At 38.7% G+C, this 24461-nt stretch overlaps 1 protein-coding gene across 1 annotated transcript in view; it reads left to right on the forward strand.

Annotated features, from left to right (window-relative positions):
- UTRN (utrophin) overlaps positions 1-24461 on the forward strand; it is a 583870-nt gene that overhangs the window by 145256 nt on the left and 414153 nt on the right. Inside the window, exons 28-37 of the mRNA XM_063443106.1 lie at positions 42-191; positions 4546-4707; positions 7481-7609; positions 8379-8552; positions 12673-12828; positions 13940-14110; positions 19357-19536; positions 21965-22093; positions 22967-23137; positions 24042-24203. Coding sequence (XP_063299176.1) covers positions 42-191; positions 4546-4707; positions 7481-7609; positions 8379-8552; positions 12673-12828; positions 13940-14110; positions 19357-19536; positions 21965-22093; positions 22967-23137; positions 24042-24203 — 1584 coding nt within the window. The remainder of the gene's footprint in view (positions 1-41; positions 192-4545; positions 4708-7480; positions 7610-8378; positions 8553-12672; positions 12829-13939; positions 14111-19356; positions 19537-21964; positions 22094-22966; positions 23138-24041; positions 24204-24461) is intronic.

Here is a 24461-nt window from a genome sequence, read left to right on the forward strand (position 1 = left end):
ATGTCAAATGCTATTCTGTTTTAATTTATATTTTTTCTCAGTCTTTAGAGTCTGTACTGCGCCATCCGGCAGACAACAGAACCCAGATTCGTGAGCTTGGTCAAACCTTAATTGATGGGGGCATCCTCGATGACATCATCAGCGAGAAGCTGGAAGTATTTAATGCTCGCTATGAGGAGCTGAGCCATTTGGTAAGAACTAAACAGCTATTAAAGCCCATTGTGTGCAAGTTACAAGATTCCCCATCCTATTTATTAGCATTTAGTGGTCTTTGATGGTTTAGTTATGAAATATTCATAGCATGAGATTAACTGGAATTGAAAACCATTAAATTGTAGCCTACTCCAACATACCATTTTTAGTTAACAATGCTTAATGTAAATTTGACATAAATCTGTATTGCTGCGAAAAATAGTTGTTGTGGATTCTTTGCACACTTTGTTTCCTTAAATTACTTGCATTAACAGGATTCATGACTTTCTTTGTGGTTTTGTTCCATTACTTTGATTATATGAAAATTATTATAGGTCCAAATTATGTTCAATAACCTTTATGTGGTACTTGGCCTTGTATTTTATGCAGTAGTGTACTTACCCAGGGGAAGAGGCAGGCAGCAGGGTGGCACACATAATGCCCCTCCTGTCACCCGAGCAAGCACCTACCTACCGACAGTTAGTGCCTGCTTTGCAGCGAAGTTGCTGAAATCAGTCTGTACCCTCACTGCCCCCTTGTGCTACTTACTGCACAGCACTGCCATCTTGTACTAATGTGAGGAGTGTAACAATAACCCAGTTCCGGCGTAAGTGCAGAGCTCCGGGAAACTGTGCAATCAGTGTACTGACTGATTCCAGCACCAAACCACTAGACAAAAATCTAATAAAATCAAATGTATGAGTGTTTTACTTAGAGTATGTGAGTGTATATGACTATAAGTGTGTATATGAGTGTATGTGTGTGTGTGTGAGAGTGAAAATTTGCATATGAATTTGAGTATGCATGGGTATGAATATAAGTGTGTGTTTGTGTGTGTGTGAATATGTGTGTATGCATGTATGTGTGTGTGTCTGTATGAATAGGTTGTTGGAATAGGATTGCCTAAATTAAACTCACAATAAGATAGGGTGATCCTAAGCATAGATACTTTGAATAAGAATGGACTCTGACCAACAAGCCGATGGTTTAGGACTAGGCAAGCAATGGGAGAAGAGTAAAATATTGTAAAACTTAACCTTTATTTAAGAATTACAGACAAAATCGAGGAAAATACCATTTGAAGATTAAACAGAAAAACAGCGTTTGTGTTAGTTTGCATGCGAATGAATATTTATGTGTGAATAGAATACAATATAAATATTGCAACAGCAGGGGACTCATGAAGCTGTGGATCACACACTGAAACGTTTAAGCCCCTACTTCTGACATTTCCTGAGATAAGATAAAGTAGACTGAAATAATTGCATGTTTTACATACACAGACATGACTGGATTAGATAAAATGTGATTTAAAAAAAAAAAAAAACATAAAAATACAAAATAAAGAAAATAAAGGTTTAATAAACATATAATCCAACTAAGTTTGCATATGAAATCACAGTAAGTGAAAATAAAATAAACAATTTCATCATTCTCCCTCTACTGTTAGTTGTATCCATGTTCTATATATTGGCAATAGTATATGGATGATAATATTTTAAAAATCTTTTTCATGCATTGTACAGTATCTCACAAAAGTGAATACACCCCCACATTTTTGTACATATTTTTTTTACATCTTCTCATGTGACAACACTGAAGAAATGACACTCTTATGGGTGTACTCACTTTTGTTGCCAACAGTTTAGACATTAATGGCTGTGTGTTGGGTTATTTTGAGGGGACAGCAAATTGTCCCTGTTATACAGGCTGTACGCTTACTACTTTACATTGTAGCAGAGTGTCATTTCTTCCATGTTGTCACTTGAAAAGATATAATAAAATATTTACAAAAATGTGAGGGGTGTACTCCCTTTTGTGAGATACTGTATGCATTGTATTAGATTGTATGAAATTTGAAGCAACTATATGAGTGAACCCTTTCTTTCAGAATGGCATTCAAGTTTATGGGTAGGCAATTTACCATTAAAAAAACATGGCATTCCTAAAATTATAACTATTTAGTGTTTTGGTTAATATCTAGATGTTAAAGGATCACTATAGTGTCAGGAAAACAAAGCGGTTTTCCTGGCACTTTAGTGCCCTAAGGGTGCCCCCCACCATCAGGGTCCCCCTTCCGTGGCACTGAAGGGGTTAAAGCCCCTTCAGCAGCTTACCTTATTCCAGCGCCGGGCTCCCTCAGCGCTGGTGACCTCTCCTCCCCGCCGACGTCAGTGGAGCCGAATGTGCATACGCGGCAAGTGCCACGCGCACATTCAAAGTGTCCATAGGAAAGCATTTCTCAATGCTTTCCTATGGACGCTCCACGCGATGGATGCCTAATATGCCTCCAGCGTCACAGATGCGCTTCTAGTGACTGTCCGGAAGACAGCCACTATAGGCTGGCTTAACCCCAAATGTAAACATAGCAGTTTCTCTGAAACTGCTATGTTTGCATCTGAAGGGTTAAAACCTGAGGGACCTGGCACCCAGACCACTTAATTGAGCGGAAGTGGTCTGGGTGACTATAGTGTCCCTTTAATACTCTCTGATGATTCACAATCTGGATATAAGGTTAAATTTGAAAGGTGCTGCTTAAATAAATTGGGATTATGGACACATTATTAGACACATGCCTCTTTAGATGCTATGTATTTATCATTTTCAGTGTTCACTAAAAATGAATTTATGTTTGTATAAGATTTAAAAAGAATACCACACATTTGGACATTTAAAATTGCGGAATTTCTGTTTCTTTATTAAATGTGGATGTTATACCAACATAATACATTTTTTAGAGTGTCAACCCTACCAAGATGGTCTAATATAATATAAAATTTGGGCCATTTACCTTTGTGTTATAAATATGTCCCGTTCATATGAATTTATATTTCTGAAAGATAGGACAACTGCTATCCATATGAATCAATATGTTTCAACCATTTTTGTTTTATAACATTTTAACCAAAAGTGTATGTTCTACTCTGAGAATATGATTCATATAGTATTTACTCAATATTGATCTATAGCTGTGCAAAGCAAAAAAAGCCATTATGTAGGCAAGCTAATTCTTACATAAAACTCTGTTATTTTAGTCTAATGTAACACATTTGCATTACTTGTGGCTATGTAGCATGCTTTAGGCATTTGATTGGAATATCAAGGTTTGATATCTTGAGTTTCTGGAAGTGTATTGTTTAGATAGAATTCTTTGGGTGCTCTCTTGCAGCAATGAGCTTAGTGTTACATAATTGTCCAACATATTCTGCCTTGAAAAATATATAAAAAAATATTAAATGTAGCCGATGTAAAATGGATAATCTTCACTAAGCCATAGTCATTATCATATGAATTAACAACAAATACCCTAAAGTTATTATGGTTTCATTTTTCTAACATCCTTTGGATATTTGGTCATTGCATGAATGATTCTCCCTTAGGAGAGCTAACTAGGTTTAATGTGTAGTTTGGATTTTGCAATATTATGCACAAAGATGCCGGTCCAAAATAAGTGAGTAGGCAGTTACATTTAATTGCACAGATTGTGGAAAATGTGTTCTTTTAAAATCAATTTGTAGTGTTTATGGGCTGTCCATCTTAAACTTTTTGTCACCCGTGCTTATTTTACTAGTATGATATAGTGTTGTACTTGCATAAGGTCAGCATTTGTATGCTTTTTTTTAATAATAAATTGTAAAGAGGGTGTTTTAATGTAACCCTCCTGAGCCTTCTGGTCCCTGATGGAGTGTGAAATGATAACGCTTTGGTTTGGTGAAACATTTAAGCTCCTGTACCTTACACAGACATACACCATGATCTGCCAGTTACAATGGAGAGATGTTCTAAAATACTGTCCTGAATGCTAGGTGGTGTTAACCATAAATACAAACTGAATGTTGTGATTGACTCACAATGCAATGCAGAGATTCATTCTATCAATTCAGCACTCGAGTATAAATGTCCTGGCATGCTCAGGATTAGTGGGAGTTACACTCCCAGGTAGCAGCTGCCACCATCCATTCAGCCCCTCTCTAGTTGCAGATATAGTGAGAGATATACAGGAAGACAGAGGAAGTTGCTCTTCTAGCAATTCAGTGGATTGCATTAAAGCATCAATAACAACCAATAGTTATGCGCAGTATAATGGTAAACTGTTGATTTGGATTCAGATTGATTGATTTGGATTCAGATTTTGGGTTGTCGGTTCAAAAAGGCTTCAGTAAAGTTTATCTTCCCTGCATTAATGTTATACATTGACAAATAATCATAGACATGTAGTTAATAATCATACAAGCAGTGTGCAGTGTATCCAAGATCTTGAGAGTTCACAATGTAATAACCCGGTTGTTTAAAGAGATGTTATGGTTGATTAAAGGTCAAAGAACTCTAAGGGCTTGTATGTATACTTCACAGGCTGTGAACAGACAGATCACTATGGAGCAACATCTGCAGAGCTTGCGGGAGAGTGAGCACATGCTGCAGGTACTTCAGGAGTCTTTGGAAGAGCTGGACAAACAGCTGACCACGTACCTCACAGACAGAGTCGATGCAGTCCGAATGCCACAGGAAGCCCAGGTATTTCTTCTTCCCATATTATTATTTCAGATTCTCAGTAATGTTAATGATCTGCAGAAGGAAACATTCTAATCTCTATATTATTCTGAATAGCATACCTTCAAAATTTCTTATTCGACCCAATTAGAAGCATGGAAGACAGCCTCACTTACACACTTAGCTCACTGACATACAATGCCATTTCCCCATGTACTGCTGACCCCATGCATGCACTGTTTAATCAGTTTAGCTTGCTCTTTGACATATTGTCATTCATTACACATGGTTTCGCCAATGTCTGTACAACCTAGGACCGTGGTAACAATGTCCCAAATAATGTCCGAAACTGGAACAGGCATGCATAAATCCGAATAGCCATTATATCTACAACATGTTTACCAAGCTAGAAATGCAAAAAAATTTATTTTTATTCATTGTATCCTTCATTACGTGCTTGTTAGTTTCTAATCCAAAATTAACTAAAAGATATCCACCAGCCAATGATACATTTCCTCTTTTAAAAAAAGTGACAATGACCCTTTCAATCCCACTACGTAGCATTGTAAATGCATTATTTATATTAAGAAACACAGTTGAGGATTTTATTTTCATAATGAAATAATAGAAACTCATTAATGATAACATGTTTTGTTTGAGCGCCTGTAAATTCCTTTCCATATAATTTATTTGTTTCCCTGAGTAACGAAAGTCACATTCAGTGATGCATAATATGTAATCCCTTAAGTGGATATTTTTTACATTGTCGTTATGCACAGTGATCAAAAATGGACCTGTAGCTTCTTCATAAATAGAAATCGTTACATGAATCAATACAACATAAAATCGCTGTATGTTAACATTTGATAAAATGTCATTTTTTGTTACACTCCAATAATTACTAAAAAAGTGGTAAGTCAACTTTAAATTCTCCTCTGCAGACATATTCTAACTAGTCTGTGAGGATCGGCCTGGCTTCATTGATTTTTACACATCATAACTTTATGGTGCAGGCTCTCAAGTTCAAAACATTACTTTTATTATTTTTACTTCAGAAAATACAGATCTAATTTATTCTTGCCTGAAGACATTGACAGTCCGTGAAACTGCAAAATAATCTCTTTAAGTATGGAGACTAGGTTGACGAAAACGGAGATCTAAGCTGCCCTCTGCTGGATGAATGTTATATTTTTTTTTTAAAGCAGGACAATGTATGAGATTTTGACTAGAAAAACATTGATATTAATGTTGTATCTACATTCCTCAAACATACAGTGTACAAAAAAAGTACTTTCCTGGCTAATCAAATGAGATAGCATCTTCCGCCATCTAATAGGGTTGTAAATTAGAATATGCATGGATATACTCCCTTAGCTCTTGCAACCCGGTCTATTTTCCTGTCCTTCCAGCTCTAGGACAGATTTTTGTCTTTGGACAAAGTAGTTTCCTTTCAACTGACCCCTTTAAGATTTTTGTAGGCTTTCTATGCAAGTCAGCCGCACTCCCCAGGAAGCATCAGGTATATGCAGCTCACTTCTAAGTACTTGGTACATTATATGTTCTATTTGAGCAAATATTGTTGTTTAGTAAGGGGTAGACAGATTTATAAGCTTAGTCAGTGTTTAGGGCTAAAAGAAACCTCCTAACACACAATAAAAAATTACTTTCTTGACTCATGTAGTAAAATCTAGCAATCTACTGTTCTGAGCAGACATCAATGTCTGTGGGTTTCACAAAACAAATACAATTTGTGGTAGCGTTGTTATCATTTGCTTTTAGCTTTTGTTCTTCCCCAAATGTAGCTTTAAATCACTTCTGAAATAAACCATTTCATACATTCTAAACCATATAAATCTAGCAAAATTTCAGTAATGGAAACTGACAACACTATGAGCAGTTTTGTTAAAATAGCCTGGGGCTGTATGGATCAGAACATTCCCCGTTAGTTCCCTGAATGCAATCACTCTCAGAGGAACTCTATTGCAACAACCCTGTCTGCACTTGATGCCTCACTCACACTAATCAGGAGTGCGAGGGAACTTTGGAGAAAAGTGTGGGATTACTGTCCAGATACCCAACCAATATTAAAGCAATTTATTCATCAGTAATGAAGGGACAATACCCACAATATTCTCTTCAAGGTTAACTCCTTTATCACTGTATTAATGAGTGTGACGTAGGTGGATCCAAGTGTGTCAGTCCCTGTGTGATCATGAATGACATAGAAACTTGGACGTAATTACTGACACTATGGTAGCTCTTGACATGTTGATTAATAATGTATAAATATATGAAATCTACTAATTTCTCTTTAGTTAAAAAATTGGATTGTTACTGCTTGGCCTTCCTATCATAAGCCTATGTACACATTGATATCTTAGTGAATGTTACAGTAATAAATATCTAAGCAAATGTAATAGTGCACATTCATTTCTTCTGATCACATGTAAGTGGATATTTTATATGTGTATAGTCTGCAATTTTGCTGGCTGCTAGACTTAAATAACCCTTGACATTATCTTTTTGATATTAGTTTCCTGCAAATTAGTGAAAATAGTGATTATCATAATCCTCATTAAATGCAATAATCTCACTAATGATTTCCTATTTAGACTTACAAGGAAGGATCACTGCTAAAAATAATCATTGCCAGTGAAGAATTATTTAATTAACACCACATACAGTTTTAATAATGTGTATTTTTTTTTTAAAAATATACTTCAAAGTTTGGATCATGCACTTGGTTTTATTTATTTTGTGTATTTTGTGTATTTTTTTTTTTTTTTTTTTGATGCAGAAAATCCAGGCAGACATAACTGCCCATGAAGCTACTTTGGAAGAGCTGAAGAAAAGCTCCAGACCATTGCCCCCAGCAACACCTGAGGTCAAATCACCACGTGGAGGATCTCAGTTAGATGTTCTTCAGGTAACAAGGTTTAGGACGTAATGCATGATACGATTTAGCAATCTCATCATAACAGAGTATAGTTGATCAATATTACCCACTACAATTAGTGCACATGTGGAGTTATAGAGGGATAACATATAATGGGCATATAGTGAAGTGAGAATGTTTTTATTATTGCTTAAATTATTTTGCAATTTATACTTCACAATATTCACAATGGGTGATTCTCAGTAAATGTGGCCATTAGGTGGACATTGAAAGGATTATTCATTAAACAAGGAATAGTTGGAAATTGATCCGGAAACTGAAACATTTAGAGCAGCACAACTGATCTGGAAACATAGCTGAGTTAGAGATGTTTTCTCCAGTTGAGCTATTTTTGCCATAACATTTTAAATCTCAAGACAATACCCTGTTTAGTGAATAGCTATATATGTGTATTTACCCGTTTGTACGTGCCATATGTATGGTGTCAATGCTTCTTCACTTAGTTTACCACCAGTTTCTGAGTCATTCATTTACTAGAAAGGCCACTGGCTTCTTTGGATAGAAAGACATTGGTTTCAAAACTGAAAAATAAGTTTGGAAGGTTTGAAGTGGAAATTCAATATGTAGGTTCTAAGTTCTACAAACATATCCTAAAATAATCCTAATTTATGTAAACTAGAAGGCATTTTAAAAATAGAAAGGTGATTTTTAAAGTTTAAAAAAAAAAAAAATACGTTGTCATTAAAAAATAAATTATTGAATTTACCATAAATGGGGAAACCATATTTTTTTTGCTCAGAGAAAGCTACGAGAAGTATCCACAAAATTCCAGCTCTTCCAGAAGCCTGCCAATTTTGAACAGAGAATGCTGGATTGTAAACGTGTTCTCGACGGAGTCAAAGACGATCTTAGTGTTCTTGATGTTAAGGATACTGATCCTGATGTCATCCAAAAACATCTGGATGGGTGCATGGTAAGATTGCCTATAGATCCAAAGGTTTTGTATTTGTATTTTGCACCTCTGACTGAAAACTAATCTCTTTAGCTGTTACTGCTAAATTGCCGTTTTGTCATTGTTCAGAATTTACATATTTTAAAACCTGCTACAATCTAGACAACATTTGTAAAATAAAAACATTGTAAACAGAAATATCAGGTACAGAGAAGACACTGAACAAGCGTGATTCATTTAAAAGGAATGAAATTGAGAATTATTCACAAACTCTGACGTTTTCACTTTTGGTGTCAATACTTCTTGAATAAAGGAGATGAGCTGTGTATACTAACTGTTTAAAGAAGTAATAAGGAACACTAACCTAGTCTGGCAAACAGCCAGTCATCCTGGATAATTGCTTCTTTATAAGCACTGTCAGGGATATTCACTAAATGGTGAATTGTGGTTAGACCTATTGATCCACTTGGGACAAACGTTGTTATTAAACTATTTCTTAACCCCTTAAGGACACATGACGGAAATATTCCGTCATGATTTCCTTTTTTTTTTTTAATTCTTTATTTTGGTGTGCACCGAAGGAACAGTAAGCCCTGGTGCGCCACAACAGCGACATCAGAGTAGGATTATACACATTCTTGTTACAGGTTGTGGTTATCAATAGTCAGGCACTATTTTTAGTTAGGAAAGAGTAAAACAAGATTACTACAGTAAAATATTTCAATTAGCTTCAACATTGAGTTATTCAGCGTACTGTTATAGTGTAAGCACGTTTAGTGCAGTTATGTAGCATCAGGAAAGGTACAATAAACATACAATCTAGCATGTGTAATCTAAGCATAAAATGATCAGCAATGCTAGCGAGTTCTAAATAAGCTGGATTATACCTTCCCTGCGTATCCTATGTATTTGGTACTCCAGATTAGCAGGACAAAGTGTGGTGATGGGACCTGCGTGGAGGCACGTTCTGAGGCGTGGGGTAAGGGGATCAAGCGACTCGCCAGTCAGGCAGGCTTGTCGGTGTGGAATTGGTCTGTGGCATTAGAGTTCAGTGTGGGTCGTCGGTCACGGCTTAGGAGGCTGTAAATGGGTCTAGGCTAAGTCCGTTTGGATTGCGGCTCTGAGCAGTGACCTCCGTGTTGTCCCATGGAGTTAGTAACCCCCTCAGCCAATGCCCAGTGTTGGGAAGGTAAGAAAGTCCCGCTGGGGTGAGGCAAGGTCCAGTTGCGTTAGGTCTGATGCTGGCCCTGTTCGTTTGTGGTTGGGGGTACCTGTAGTTTCGTTGTGGGTAGTTTGTGCTCCAGTCTTGGATTCTGGGACTCCCCCTGATGTTAACAGATTCTGGTGCCTTGATGGGAGTTTGCCTCTGGAAGGTTGCCTGGCAGGTTTCAGTGCCCTGTAAGGGCAAGTTGGGGCTTGCTTGTCCCTGCGAGTTATCAGCTCTGCTAGTTTCAGTCGATTGTGGGCATGCGGGTGAAGTCTCCGTCTTCGGCGCCATCTCATGGTTGCCTCTGAGCTGGAGATGCTGCGGCCGGCACGAGCGGTTCTGTCTCTGGGTGCGTTAGCTTGTATGTTGGTTTGCCACTCTGTGTGTGCCAGGTTTGCCCAAAAGGCATCAAAGATTGCGTCCAGCCTCTCCAGGACATCGGTCCCCGCTCTGCCGCCATTGCAGTCGCACGTGGCGTCCGCCATTGTGTAGGCTTGTGCGGCTGGGATCTGCTTGTTAGGCCCCGCCATCCACGTTTGCCGTAGCCATTCCGTCTTTTGGGGATATTTATGGGATAATAATAGTAAACAGTTGAGAATTGCCCACTATTTCAATTCTCAGATCCCAAAGATCGTTATCGTGTAAGTGAAATGTATTCCATATAAATAAAATCACAATTTGTTATAAAAATAGATACAATTTATTGTGACATTTTAAATAATAATAATAAGTAACATGCGTGACAATAATCAATGAATATTCAGTATAACATAGTATGCAATACAATATGGTAATGTAAAAACATCTTCCAATGGCTAAGACAAGATTTATGACTGTCTTTCACAGAGAAACGAAAGTGAAACTTACACACAGACACAGCTGTGGCCATAAAGGCCATAAAACTTTAAAATAACCCTTTCAATGCTGGCTAGACCTCCTAAGTAATTAAGACCTATTCTCATGTGATTTTAAATAAAATAACATTTATACCAGCTCATTAGTCATTTTCTGGAACCATCCAACAAGAGTAATCTACCATGTTCTATAAGCAGAATTTTAACTTGCCTAAACAGATATTTTATCTTATTTTAGAGCAACTCAATACACCTGGATCAATATCACGATATGCTAACATGTGATATGTCACATAAATACATAATTATTCATTTCTATCTGCAGTATAGAATGTGTAATTATATATTCTTTAGTAACTAAGATTTCTAAATATCGAAATCTAATTGTGATTTATCCAGTCATATATCATGCTATTAGAACATTTTAATTAAATTAGATTAATTAAATGAAACCAGTATATTTACCAGTTAAAGAGATGTTCTCGTCAGATGTTCTCAGGTAGCTAAGTGTCAAGGAATGTTTCTTTCTTGCCTACTTTGTCTTGCTTTCTCTCCTTCTGCCTCCTTTTGCTTTCTCTGCATACCCTCTCTTCCCTTTGTCTTAACTTTTTAAAGGAAAATTCACTAGGTGATAGACCAATAGAAACACTGAAGGTGTGGTTACCTTCCAGATAACAATTTAAGTATGTGGTCTATAGAGGGCAGTCTCGTCCCACTAAACATACCTATCCAGGAAAGAGTTAACTTTTCCTGGTGGCTATTTTGACGTCATTTAGCTTATCTTTATGGTTATTCATAACTTAAGATTTCTGTCAGTTCAAGAGTTTTCTACAGACAGTGTGTCTGGCAAATTCTGCTATAATTTCTAATATGACAGTTATAACTAAGTATGACCCCTAAACTTACAATGGGACGTTATACAATATCGAAAGTAAAATTAAATTATTTCATCTTCTCTGTCACAAATGTCTGGGTTTAGATTTTATTTTATTTCATTAGCATTTTAGACAGTCTATCCATCCCCCGTTCTCATTTCTTATCTTTTGATTTGTATATACAAGCATTCCTTTAGCTCTGGCAAAGTGGTTAGTTTTACAGAAAGGATAGGAATGTAAGCTCGTTTGAGCAGGATCCTCTTCAACCTATTGTTCCTGTAAGTTTATTTGTAATTGTCCTATTTATAGTTAAATCCCCCTCTCATAATATTGTAAAGCGCTACGGAATCTGTTGGCGCTATATAAATGGCAATAATAAATAAATAAATAAATAAATCTTGTGTCTTTTGTTAGCTTGAAAATAACAAAATGGAGTCTGGTCTGTTCAGAGTGACTCAGGCAGTATACACTTTTAATTTCTATCATAGCACAAAATGTCTGCTGATATAAATATCCTGACAGTCTGGAGGGATTGGACCGGGATCACCCACGCCGGTCCTGTGGGGGGGAGCGGGCGATCAGTGGCACAGCACCCCTGGTTTGGAGGCGAGGGGAGCGGCCGCCTCCCCCCAGCCCCATCCACCTCGGGCCGCCATGGACTTCTTCAGGCTCGTGCTTGTGGGAAATGCTTGAGTCCAGTATTAGGCGCTTCGCCAGGGTGGCCCCGGCATGGGTAGCATATCCCGGCATCTTTTTAGTCGTCAGATTAGTAAGCATATCCCCAAAATCCGCTTTAGCATTGGGAGCTCCTCTGCCATGCGACCGTTCAGTTTGCAGGTCAGGCCCCGCCCCGTCATGATTCCCTTTTATTCCAGAAGTTGTGTCCTTAAGGGGTTAAACATATTCAATCCAGCCTGTAAAATACTTGGTAAACAATGATTTAACTCTGTCGTAGAATTCAATGTAATTGTTTGTATGCTGTGTTGTGGTGGTAGGGAGGCTGCAGTACAGCATTTGTTGGCCCGGTTCCAAGCATATATGCTTCGCCAACCCCATAATATTTTTCCATTGATTGTTTTTGCAGTGCTTGGACCCCGGTCCATTTATTTAAAGTTGTTTTATATATTAATTAATCTTATTTCCTCTTTGCATCCTCCACCCATAGTGTTTGTTACTTACTGGACTGTCCTTCCTTTGCCATTTAGAAACTCTACAAAACTCTAAGTGAAGTCAAGTTAGAAGTAGAGACTGTTATTAAGACGGGAAGACAAATTGTGCAAAAGCAACAAACAGATAATCCCAAGTCAATGGATGAACATTTAACCGCCTTGAAGCTTCTGTATAATGACCTTGGTGCACAGGTAAGAGATACATTGTTCCCTCAGAGGATTGGAGAGTGATATATTTGCAATATTAAATCAGAATTGCATTACATGTCCAAAGACTTAAATAATTTCTCATGGACACCCCCCAAAAGAGCACTTTACACACCCCACTATCTTGCTATCACTGTGATAGAAAAAACAACAGACATTAGAGTTAGAAATGCAGCATGAGGTCCTATTTTATTTGATGTATACATTTAGTGAACTATAGCTGCCTGAAACTGACCAAGATAGTCAGCGAGAAAATAATTTCATGAAACACATGAGAAGACTTGTGGTTAAAGCAGTGCTCTGGTGCCTATCACATGTATGTAGTTAAATCATTAGCTAATGGTTTGGTGACTTACCTGGGTTTGCCTTGCACCAGTCACATGCACCACTAAGAGCCAAAAGCTCCTTCACAGAGATTCTGTAAAGACTCCTGAGCTAAGCAAGGCTGTAGAGGGTCTCCTTATTGGAGAGTTTCACCTGATCACTCTGTGAGCTAAGCCCTGTGCCGCTAGCTCAGAACGGAGAGCTTCCGGCTCTCAGTGGAGGAAGTTACCAGGTTTGCAAACCATTTTGCAAGTAGTTTTCCTACATACATTGAGGCTTTATGGTGCTTTAATGTATACTACTGGATAACATTCGCTCATTAGTGCTCTTAAGGTCCTGACACCGCCATAGTTGTGCCTGGGTTAATTTATGAAGAATGCTTGTCTTTCACTGAGCAGATTCTAAACAGCAACCTTGCTCATGATAACTTGATTTACTGCAAGACTACTTTTTCACACCTAGTGAAGATCATTGAAAATCACCGTTCCATTTTCACAATATGTTTGTCCTTGCTAATGACAGTTGAAGCAGTGCTTTTGCTTGGTGTGTAAATTGATTCAGAATCAGAAATCGATGTGCGCACAGTCAGTCTTCAACTAACTCACTGGCTCTCAGATTTGTGCCACCTGTGACATTATAGGTTGAGTTCAAAAGAGGGCATGGATACGTTTGGTGCTTTTCTATAAAAAACAAGTGGTGTATGACTACAAATCTGATTGTATTGTGATTAAAAAAAAATCTATAAAACAACAACATTCTTTTATATTAACAGGTGACTGAGGGGAAACAAGACTTGGAAAGAGCAATTCTTTTGGCCAGTAAGCTGAAGAAAGATTCTTCCTCTCTGTCTGAATGGCTCACGGCTACAGAATCTGAACTTATTCAGAAGTCCACTGCAGACGGCTTATGTAGAGATCTGGATGCAGAAATATCCTGGGCTAAAGTAAGAATACGCTTACATTATACTCATGTTTTAGGTATCACGTTTCTCAGTGAGGGGTGGAGTTTAGAGGAACTGTTTGCAAGTGACTGTTGTGTTGAACTTGTTTATCCACAACTAAATGAGATTCTTCAAGGTAGGAATGGTGAGAATTAAGACAAAATGGGTTATTTTCTTTTAATGAATCTCAGCTTCAATGTATTAATAAAAAGAACTTGCTGTTGCACAGTTAGTTTAAAAACCTGTATTGCAGCACTAAAATATCTTCCACTGGAGCCCGTAGATCTAAAATCCTAACGCTGGGTCAATGCTTTATTTCACTATAAGGAAAGCATTTTAAAGATGTTACTTTCTTTTTTACTTTTGCTTTCAAATCACTACTGACAAGACCAGAAATTACATCACATCATTTAGCACCATGTTGAGTAGCATATTTTTATTTTTTAAAATTCTTTATTTTTCTTGTGCATACGATTACAACAGGCTTGCACTGCCACGACGGCGAGTAGAAGCTATTCAGTGACATACAATATCATGGCAGAGTAAAGAGCACATTTTAATTTTATAAGAGATAACAGGCTTGGTATGGTTGAGTAAAACTCTTGTAGCTAGTCTATGCATGCATGGTTGTTATGCGGTTAGTGGGTTTACAGGCTCTGCAAGGTAACATCAGGTATATATTTCTATACATTAGTAAGAGTTGTGCAAAATAAGGTAGCGTTGACATAGGTAAGCATGATAGATTTACCTAGAGATGCATATAGTTAGTGTGGTGACCTGCATGGCTAGTTAGACATTGATATGTGAGTCAGTATTAGTTTAAGTTGACATACTAATATTCCACTGGGTGTCACATGCTTTATGTGTGATGTTAGGAGAACAGGGTTAGACTCTCTGCCCCCTGAGATTGTTAAGTGTGCTAAATCAGGTGTCATGTGTTGCCACTTTCTGCGTTTGTGACTGACTAGCCTGGAGATGCAAGATCGACATAGGTTAAGTGTAGGTATTTGCTAACCTGCTATAACGTGGTATGGTTTAACCACCAAGGGACAGTGGAGCACTGGGCTTGCCGGGTTGGATATACATGCAGGCTAAGGTGTTTTAAGTGCTTTTAGTGGGGAACTGTAGAATTAGGATCGACTGTAATAAACACAAAATGACATTAAGGAGGAAATTATAAAATAATGAATATACAGTGGTCTGCTTTAATCTTGGGCATATGTGGTTGGCAGCCGCTTAATCGTTCCTGTAGCTGTACTGGGTCGGCCGGTGTCTTGGCTGGGATCGGGTCCCGTGTATTTCCCGCTGACTGCTTGAGAGGTTGGGTACTTGTCAGCCAGGAGTGTGTCCTGTCTTGTGTGTCTGCCAGCACCAGCCCCAGGTTGGGAATAGAGCCTGCGCCAGATTTCCGTTATCTCCACATGTATAGGCAGGGTCAGAGTCCTGATAGTCCCCACAGACCCGCCAGTGACAGTGGGAGGCGATACCTCGGATGGTGTGCGAGTGCTCTCGGTAATGAGCCGAGCTTGCGTGGTGAGTATGCACCTTTTGGAGTTATCCGGTGGGCGGAGGGAGTACGCCGTTTGTCTTCGGGCTGCTGTTAGCTGCGCGGTGTTCTGATTGGCACTGGCTTCCAGACGGTGCACAGCCGTTGCGCTGATACCACCGCCTTTGCTCTCCAGCTTGTGGTAGGCGCGGCGGCCATCTTGGTTTTTGCTATGCGGGCCCAGGTTGGTCTTTCCACAGCCCATATGTCATGGGTGAGCACTGCGTCCCTGGTGGGGTCCGGGATAACGCCCACCGGCCCACAGGGGGGGAGAACGGGGCCCTCAGTAGGCGTGAGAGAGGTCCCGCTGGACTAAGCACAGGAGATCGTCCGTTTCTCCCGCCAGAGCCTGACAGCAGGCCGCAAACCCATCAGCCTATCAGTCAGTGTCGCCGGCAGGACGGGAGCTGACATTTGCTCTGAGGGTTGCTGCTCGGGTTCCCCTTGCCTTCTTGCGGCAGCTTAAGGTTTTTCAGGCGAGAAGGGGTAGTTTTAGGCTGGTTGTTCGGGATTCAACAGGGAGTTTTAGGCTGGTTGTTGGGGATTCAGGAGGGTGCCAATATCTAGGGTCCTACTACCTTGAGGTCGTTGAATCTTGTGGGAATGTCACTCTATGGTCTTACCAGATGAGTAGTATGAAAATGGCAAAGTTGTGGCACCAAAACAGGTGAATCTAGACAGGTTTCCTTCCAGCTAGCATGGAGCTCTGGATCAGTGCAACCGCTCTGACTAGATCTGCTCCCTCCTGTTAAAATATGTATAATAGTCCTAAATATTTGGGAATTCATAAATAAACTTACCATAACAGTAAGGTTCATTTACTGAAGCTGACTCATTAAAGGTTTGACACCTGCATCCACAGAAAACAGCTACATATTGAGATGTCAGACCTTCCATCATCTTTGATTTTCTCTAATGATGTTCTTTGCAGCGGAAAGAATGAGAGATTTCATTGTTGGAATGGATGTTAAGTGCCACTAAATGAAAAGCTGTTGCCGCAGAATAAAAGCCATGTTTGATTTTCTAGGCTAAAGAAAATCTTATTAAAGAAAATCAAAGGTGCGTGTAACAGATGGAAACCCTTTTAACAACTCTAGAATATATAATATAGAGATTGTTTTAAAATATTTGATATTATACATGGCATTTAAAAGTAGAAATTAAATTTAAAGCTTGATTCCAAGTTCTCACTTACCTCCGGGAAGCAAAAGTCCATTCCAACAATAACTGGCAGTAAGAAGCTCAATTGAATGGCAGCATTAAGTTTAGAAGGTCCAAGATGGAACAATTACAATTAACGGGCTGCTTATGAGCATTTGCAATCTCAGGTGAGAAAAGTCCAACTTTATCCTTTTGTGATTTGGAACAGGAGTGGGTACTCCAAGAGAGCAAGGTGACAAGGGATCAGACCACCTGAGAAAGGGCTGGACCCACCCATGAAGGGGATAGTTTGCTGAAATTATCATGTCAGACTGTCTTGGGTGCATGCAAGGATGACAGTCTCCCCCAATCAGAGCAGACCATGTATGGAGCGCTACTGAAGTGCTCTCTGCATGATCCTATTGCAACATGTCTAATAATGCGCTTACATTTTGCTTTCTGGGGACAGTTCCATGGTGTCCCCAGGTGCAGGAAACCAACCTGAACATGGCCGTGAAATTGGGACGGATCTGTTGGATTCAGGAATATTGAGAGGAATGAGTGTAAGCTTTGGTGTGTAAACTCCAGAAAAAAATAAAAGTATCTATAGTTTCTCTTTAATTTTTATTTTAAAAGACCACAATGTTCTTTAAACTGTGTGAAAGTATAACTCATTTGTGCACTATAAAAAAAAAAAAAAGTCTCCTTTTATTACTCCTGTTATTCAAACAAGGAAGAAAACAATATTACCATTGTTGATTCCATCAACATTAATTGGGATAAGATTTCTTTCTGAATTATAAATGCACAGAAAAAGCAAATTGTGCCTGACTTATTAAATGACTTAATTGTAACTCACTTGTGGTTTAGCTGTAACCGCCACGCAAATAGCTCATGGATAATGAATCTATATCATCACCTTATATCTAATCGTATGCCACACACACCCACATGATGGACATTTGCTGAAAGAGGTTATATTTTAAATGTTTTGATTCTCAGTGCATTCTGCAGTGTATTTATAATACAAGCAGAAAATATTAGAAAATATGACAAGCAGTTGTATAAGGAGCTAATTCCAGACTTGAGATTCTATAACCCAAAAAGTCTTTGGACCCATAATATGAAATCCTCTAGCACGTTTTGGTTTTATTTTGCTTTCTGTTGCTTGAAGAGCCAACCTTTGTTTTGGGCAAATGTCACAAAAAGTACCCCAAATTAGTGCCATGCAGGCTATAATAGCTGCTGTAGAACCATTTTTCAACTCAGCTTTAGCCACAGCTTGACAGTTTTTGTCTCGGTTTTGCATTTCAGATTTGAAGAATTTCAGGTTTAGTAAATATCCATGTAAGATACTTTTGGATGCATATATAAAACCACTCCTTTTCAGTGCCATTGCAGAGGAAAGGTATTCCTCTCCCACAGCGCTGTATCTTCTGCGCGGCTAACAAGGCATTTGCCTTGGCCGGCACTTTACAGGGGGCGGCAAAAAACGCCACCCCCAAATGCCCAGGCAAATACCTTGTTGTCCTCGTTTTAAGGGGGCCCAAGAGCTGGCAGGCCGGCCACCTTTGTCATATGTTCATCCTCACCTTTCGACATTGATGGTGGTTGCCTTGCCAATAAACACAGTGGTGCCCCTGCAGCATGTTGATGGATGCCGGCCGCTGTGGGGCAAGTGTAAATGAGGGGTTGCCCGAGTTCCGTCAGGCCTAGAACAACACAGATCCAAAATACACCACTGCTCTCCCATTTATTTTTATTTTGTAAAAGTACTCACTTTTCACGTGGCTACATTTAACTTTGTTAATGAAGCAAAATGAATGAAGATACGTGTGCTGTGGTTTCTGTTAGTAATAGTTTCAGTCATGGCTTTCCATGAATGAAACTACTAGTGAGTGCTCAGCTATTTTTTAAGGAGCAAAGATTTTATTGGATATACACAAGGCTCTAGAACAATGTGAGGAACGGGGCTGGCTGAGAAATACAAGCCTTTGCCTGTAGAAGCTGCATGTTTACGTAAAAGTTGTAACTTTTATTAATTTATTTTTCGTTGCATGTTTTTATAAATTAATTATTTAGCATTTCAAATGAACGGTCCTTTCATTGTCATGTATTCCATTAGGTTTAACGGTTTATTAGTCTGATATTGTCGATGAAAACATAGTCCTTCCCTTTTCCTGTTTGGCTCATTGTAAGTATCGCAGCCATGAGTGCCAAGACAAATGCCAGATGAACACTAGCTTTCAATCACCATAGTTTCTCTGACACTCCTATTAGAAATGGTTGAAATAATTAAAATTATTTAACGCATATTTTGTGTACAAAATAGAGCTCTAACAGATGTTAAACATTCCTCGTCTCAGCAGCTTGCCATGTGCTTTCCCCCAGTTATAAATGGACTCTTTTGGCTCCCTGGCATTGAGTCATATTAAAGTACAGAGCAGAAAAAGACTCTCCTGTACTGTTAAGCAGCTTAAGAAAAAAAAAAAAGAAACAAAGAAAGAGACGTTTCAGGGACTTGCTAGCGTGCTCTGAATAATCTGGCCTGCTCCTTTTGCAGAATGTGCTAAAAGAGCTGGAAAAGAGGAAAGCAGATCTGAACAGCGTGACCGAGAACAGCGCTGCGCTACAGTGCTTGGTGGAGGGCAGTGAAGCTGCACTGGAAGAGAAGCTTTGCATTCTGAATGCAGGCTGGAGCAGAGTCCGCACTTGGACAGAGGACTGGTGCAACACGCTCTTGGTAAGTACACACACTGGTCCAACACACTCCAGCCATAGTACAGTGTCTAGTTCACACTGTAGATTGACAATAGACCCTTTTAACTTCTTCATGATGATTTTACACACGTATTGAAAACTGTTGGATCAGAGCTGCTCAGTTATGCCTGCCATAGCCTCGTGGCACCTGTCATTACTTTCTCCAGCTTAGAGCTACAGGAGCTTTATTATTTCACAGTAAAAAGTTGCAGTCAGTTGCTCAGTGTACATACTGGGGTTCATTAGATGACAATTGTATATGATCTCCACTTTTTATCATCTCAATTAACAGAGGTGGATGCAACATGATAACTTCAACATCACCATTTATTCAGTAAACATGGACATGTCACTATTTGATCTGGGAAGTTTTCATTTTCCGCATAAATAGCTTGGACTTGGCTACTGTGACCTAAAGTTTGCAATTCCCTGTCAATTCCTGGGTAGTATGGAGGATGAATAATGATAAATCTTGTAGTATGGTAATTTGAGGGATTCTGGAAACATTGCAATATACATTGTGAATGATAACATAGAAACTGGGGATAGAGAATTGCTTTATAGCTGTCTTCCAGCCCCTCTCCTGGCATGTTACATAAGGGAGAGTGGGATACATGTCTTGGTGCTGCCCTAAGATTAGAGGCCCCATTATCTACAGTGTTAGTCATTTAAAATGTGTGGTGTATTATTACCTACTGTGCTGTATAGAATTTAATACAATTTATCAAGGCTATTTAATAAGGACCAAATGTGTTCCAGATCAATAACAGTATTGTAAAATAGCCAGATTGGTACTAGATTTGCCATTTGAATATTTACTAAAGGTTAATGTGCTTGAAATTTGGATATTTCAGTATAATCTGGTATCTGATTTAGAATCAGTAATTCAAATATATGAATCCTTTATAATGTATAAGATTCATATATGTAGCAAACACAGTTTTTATACTAGATCTTGTCTGGATGCAAGAAAAAAAAATACATTGACCTTCTGTTTGCAGTCGAATCTTGCAAAATCCTGGTTACAAAATGCTGTATTTACAGTAAAACTCCCATACATGTTTCAGAAGAGTTATTTCCTCCATTTACCCCCTACTTACTTAACAGGGGTAGGAACATGTTTACATATGCCTCCAGTGAGAGCGGGTGAAGGGAGAAGGTCAGTGGTGTGATCATGTCACTCGCTCCACCCAAAGGGGGCAGACCCACCCGGATAGTGAACTTGCCCTCCTGAAATACTTGCTGGTTAGGCTGACGAAATGCCACCAAAGTCAAAGTCACCCTTACTGCTTCCATAGGAATTAAGAGTCTAAGTAGCAGACTGGTGCTGATAATCAAATGCCCTTGATTAATTGATCATTAGCAAGTGTGACCACCTCTATAAAAGTCAGCGTTTTCGCAGTTTACTAATCTGGAGCATTCAGGTGGAGGTTAGCACAATGCCAAGGAGGAACAACATCAGCAATGATCTTAGAGAAGTTATTGTTGCTACCAATCAAATTGGGAAGGGTTATAAGGCCATTTCCAAACAATTTAAAGCCCATCATTCTACAGTGAGAAAGATTATTCAAAAATGGAAAACATTTTCCAATCTTCCCAGGAGTGAATGTCCCATCAAATCTAGCCCAAGGTCAGACCGTGCAATGCTCAGAGAAATTGCAAAAACCTAAGAGTTAGATCTCAAACTCTACAGGCATCAGTTAGCATATTAAATGTTAAAGTTCATAATAGTACAATTGGAAAAAGACTGAACAAGTATGGTTTGTTTAGAAGGATTGCCAGGAGAATTACCTATCTCTATAAAAAGAACGTGGCAGCACGGCTTACGTCTGCAAAGTTGCATCTGAACAAACCACAAGACTTCTGGTCCTTTGGACAGACGCGGCTAAAATGGAGATGTTTGTACTCAACCTATTATGTAAACTTTGACAGCTAATGCGACAGAGGGGCCAGTTGCTATGAAAGCTCTTTATTTGCCAATTACCTTGTAAATGATATGAAAAAAACGCTTTGCACCATAACCCCTAAAATTAGCTTTATTGTTTACTGTACTTAGAGTACCCTTAATGAGCACCAATAGAGACATAACTTTCATGTAAGAAGTACTATTTTTTACAAATCCAGCCCACTGTTCACTTATCCTTTAAACATGTATTACATGTTTTATCACTTAATTCAGTTATATTTTATCTTTGAAATCTCTAATTTCAAAGAGTGTAAACAAAGCAATACTTAAATTTGTTTATTACACTACTTTGAATGCTCCAGCATGGCTTTGCTACCTGTTACTGTTGAATTACAGGATATTAGAAAGTTCTCTCAGGATGCCTATTGGTGTCAAGAAATTAGAGTTGATTATCAGCCTTCTAGTTCAGTATTCTCGGCTAATGTTCCTTTATGTGCTGTGTTAGAATCACCAGAGTCAGATGGAGATTTTTGATGAGAATGTTGCTCACATAAGCACTTGGCTGTACCAAGCGGAAGCCCTTCTTGATGAGATTGAGAAAAAGCCAGCTAACAAAAAGGAGGAGACTGTCAAGGTAACACTTTATTTTACAATACGTAATATTATATACTGACTGGGCTATTGAATTACAATGTTTTTTTCTGTCATTTAGCATTGTTAATGACTTATATTTGTTTTAGTAGCTGCACTCCTGGGACATGTTGTTTATTTAATGGAGGGCTAGGCATGCTGTTTATCCTAGCTGTGTGTAGACCACAACTTCCATCATAGCTTGTGGTACTTGTAGTGCAGTAATCTTGCACATGGCTTGTTTGCTAATGTACAGATGTGTCCACATATTTTTTGCATCCATTTTCTCCTTGGCACTACATGTGGCAATTTTCCACTAAATTACATCAAATCACCGCCATATTGATTTGATTGATATATACTGATCAGCCACAACATTAAAAGGTGGTCTATCATCAGGGCAGCTTGTCTGGTGAAGTAGATATTTGGTCTTCCCACCAGCTGTGGAGCCCCAGGGGGGATTATTTTTCCATTTGGCCACGGGAGCTATACTTTATGGTTCGCATGCCAGCAAACAGGCTGCACGATTGCCATAGGTTCTCCAATGCTGGTATAGACCCTGCCAGGAATTTAGTCTGCAACCGGAACTCGTTGAATATCCTTTACTTATATGTAGTAACTCTCAAGCATCTTCTACTTGTATAGAATCTGCCTTATATTTTTCCACTACAACCTAACAAATGTATGAATGCATGTCTCCTACTTGACCAAATTTTAGTTTGAATGCATTGGACTGAGTCACGTTTTTCTGTACTAAACACCTGGCTTGTCTGGAAATTTATGGGGACTGGTTTGGAAAGGGGCTCAAAATATGATTTAAATAGCCTGATTCAAAATAATCATATACATTATGCTTCTTTTCATGTTTTTTTTAAAGCGCCTGTTGTCAGAGCTGGATGATGTCAGCCTCCGTGTAGACAATGTCCGTGACCAGGCCATAATATTAATGAGCAATCGGGGCACATCTTGTCGTGAGTTGGTGGAACCAAAATTGGCTGAGCTCAATCGTAACTTTGAAAAGGTTTCACAGCACATCAAAGCAGCTCAAGTAAGTGTTTGAAATATATTCTCTTTATATCCTTTCTTGGCAGTAAATATGCTACTTCCCTCTGAAGGGTTGGTGACCTGGTATGCTATGACACAAAATTAACTCAGTAAGTGCCACAAATGCCAGTGCCAGCAACAAATTCTGTAGATATGTTTTACACATTTTCTGGATAGTAATCTGTTAAATGCATACAGTTGTAATCAAAATTATTCAAACCCCATTGAAAATCAGGTTTATCGTCAAAATGTACAGACTTTAAGCTGTTTGCAATGTACAAATCAAACAAAAGCAATAGAAATAGGTCAGCAACAAATGCTTCAAGTGGTTTCCCCAAAGTCAACTGAAAATGCAACTTGTAATGACTTATCCAGTCTAAAATGATTCAACCTCTTTATAGCAAGCATTTTTAGTACTTAGTAGAACTCCATGTTTCTCTTATGTCCTGCTGCAAACGAGATGCATAGCCAGACACCAACTTATGGCAGCGTTCCTGAGGAATCTTAACCAATTGTTAAGGCCAAGAGGAATGGCCTCCAGTTAAGCAATATTCTTGGGATTGCGTGCTGCAACCACCTTTTTCAAATCCCACCAGAGATTTTCTATGGTGTTCAAGTCAAGGTGACTGTGATGGCCACTGTTAAATTTGAATAATAATTTTGATAACAACTGCAAGTAACTAATGTAAAAAAAACAACAAATCATTTCAAAACTTCTTCTATGATAGCAGAATATGTTTTATCTGATATCACAGAAGACATTTAATTGTGAACATCAAGAATAACTAATTTTAAGGGAAACTGCAGATGTGACACGTGGTTCAAGTTGAAGCATTTATCAATGGACACAGTAGGCAAAAGATCTGTTGAGTAAACTTTGTGTTCTTCTGGGATGTTTTTCTATTCAGTTTATGGTTGGTCATGATACTCGGTCACAGATTAAAGGTCCAGAGGAAGAGTCTTTGCCTGCGGATAATTCTACAGTAGAGCTGGAAATGTTTGAGTCTGAACTCCTGGGTGCCCAGAAAATGGTCGAGAGACACCTACAGTCAGTGACTGATCATGACAGGGTGGGTATTGGTAATGATTAGATAATTGAACCCTTACAGTCTTATGCATATTTTGCAAAACATCACATTGAGGAGATTTTGTTGCTTCAAGTGGTAACAATTCACCCTAAACATTTTATAAAACATCCAAGCTGTAACTATAGCCAAGTTGGAGAGCTATTTCTTCTTAGCTAATTTCACTACTTTGATTTACAATTTACTACATTGAATTTTTAGGGCAAACTGGCATGGTAGAATAGGACATACTGGCATAGAGGG

Source organism: Pelobates fuscus, chromosome 2 (assembly GCF_036172605.1).
Source record: "Pelobates fuscus isolate aPelFus1 chromosome 2, aPelFus1.pri, whole genome shotgun sequence".
NCBI classification, from domain to species: Eukaryota; Metazoa; Chordata; class Amphibia; order Anura; family Pelobatidae; genus Pelobates; species Pelobates fuscus.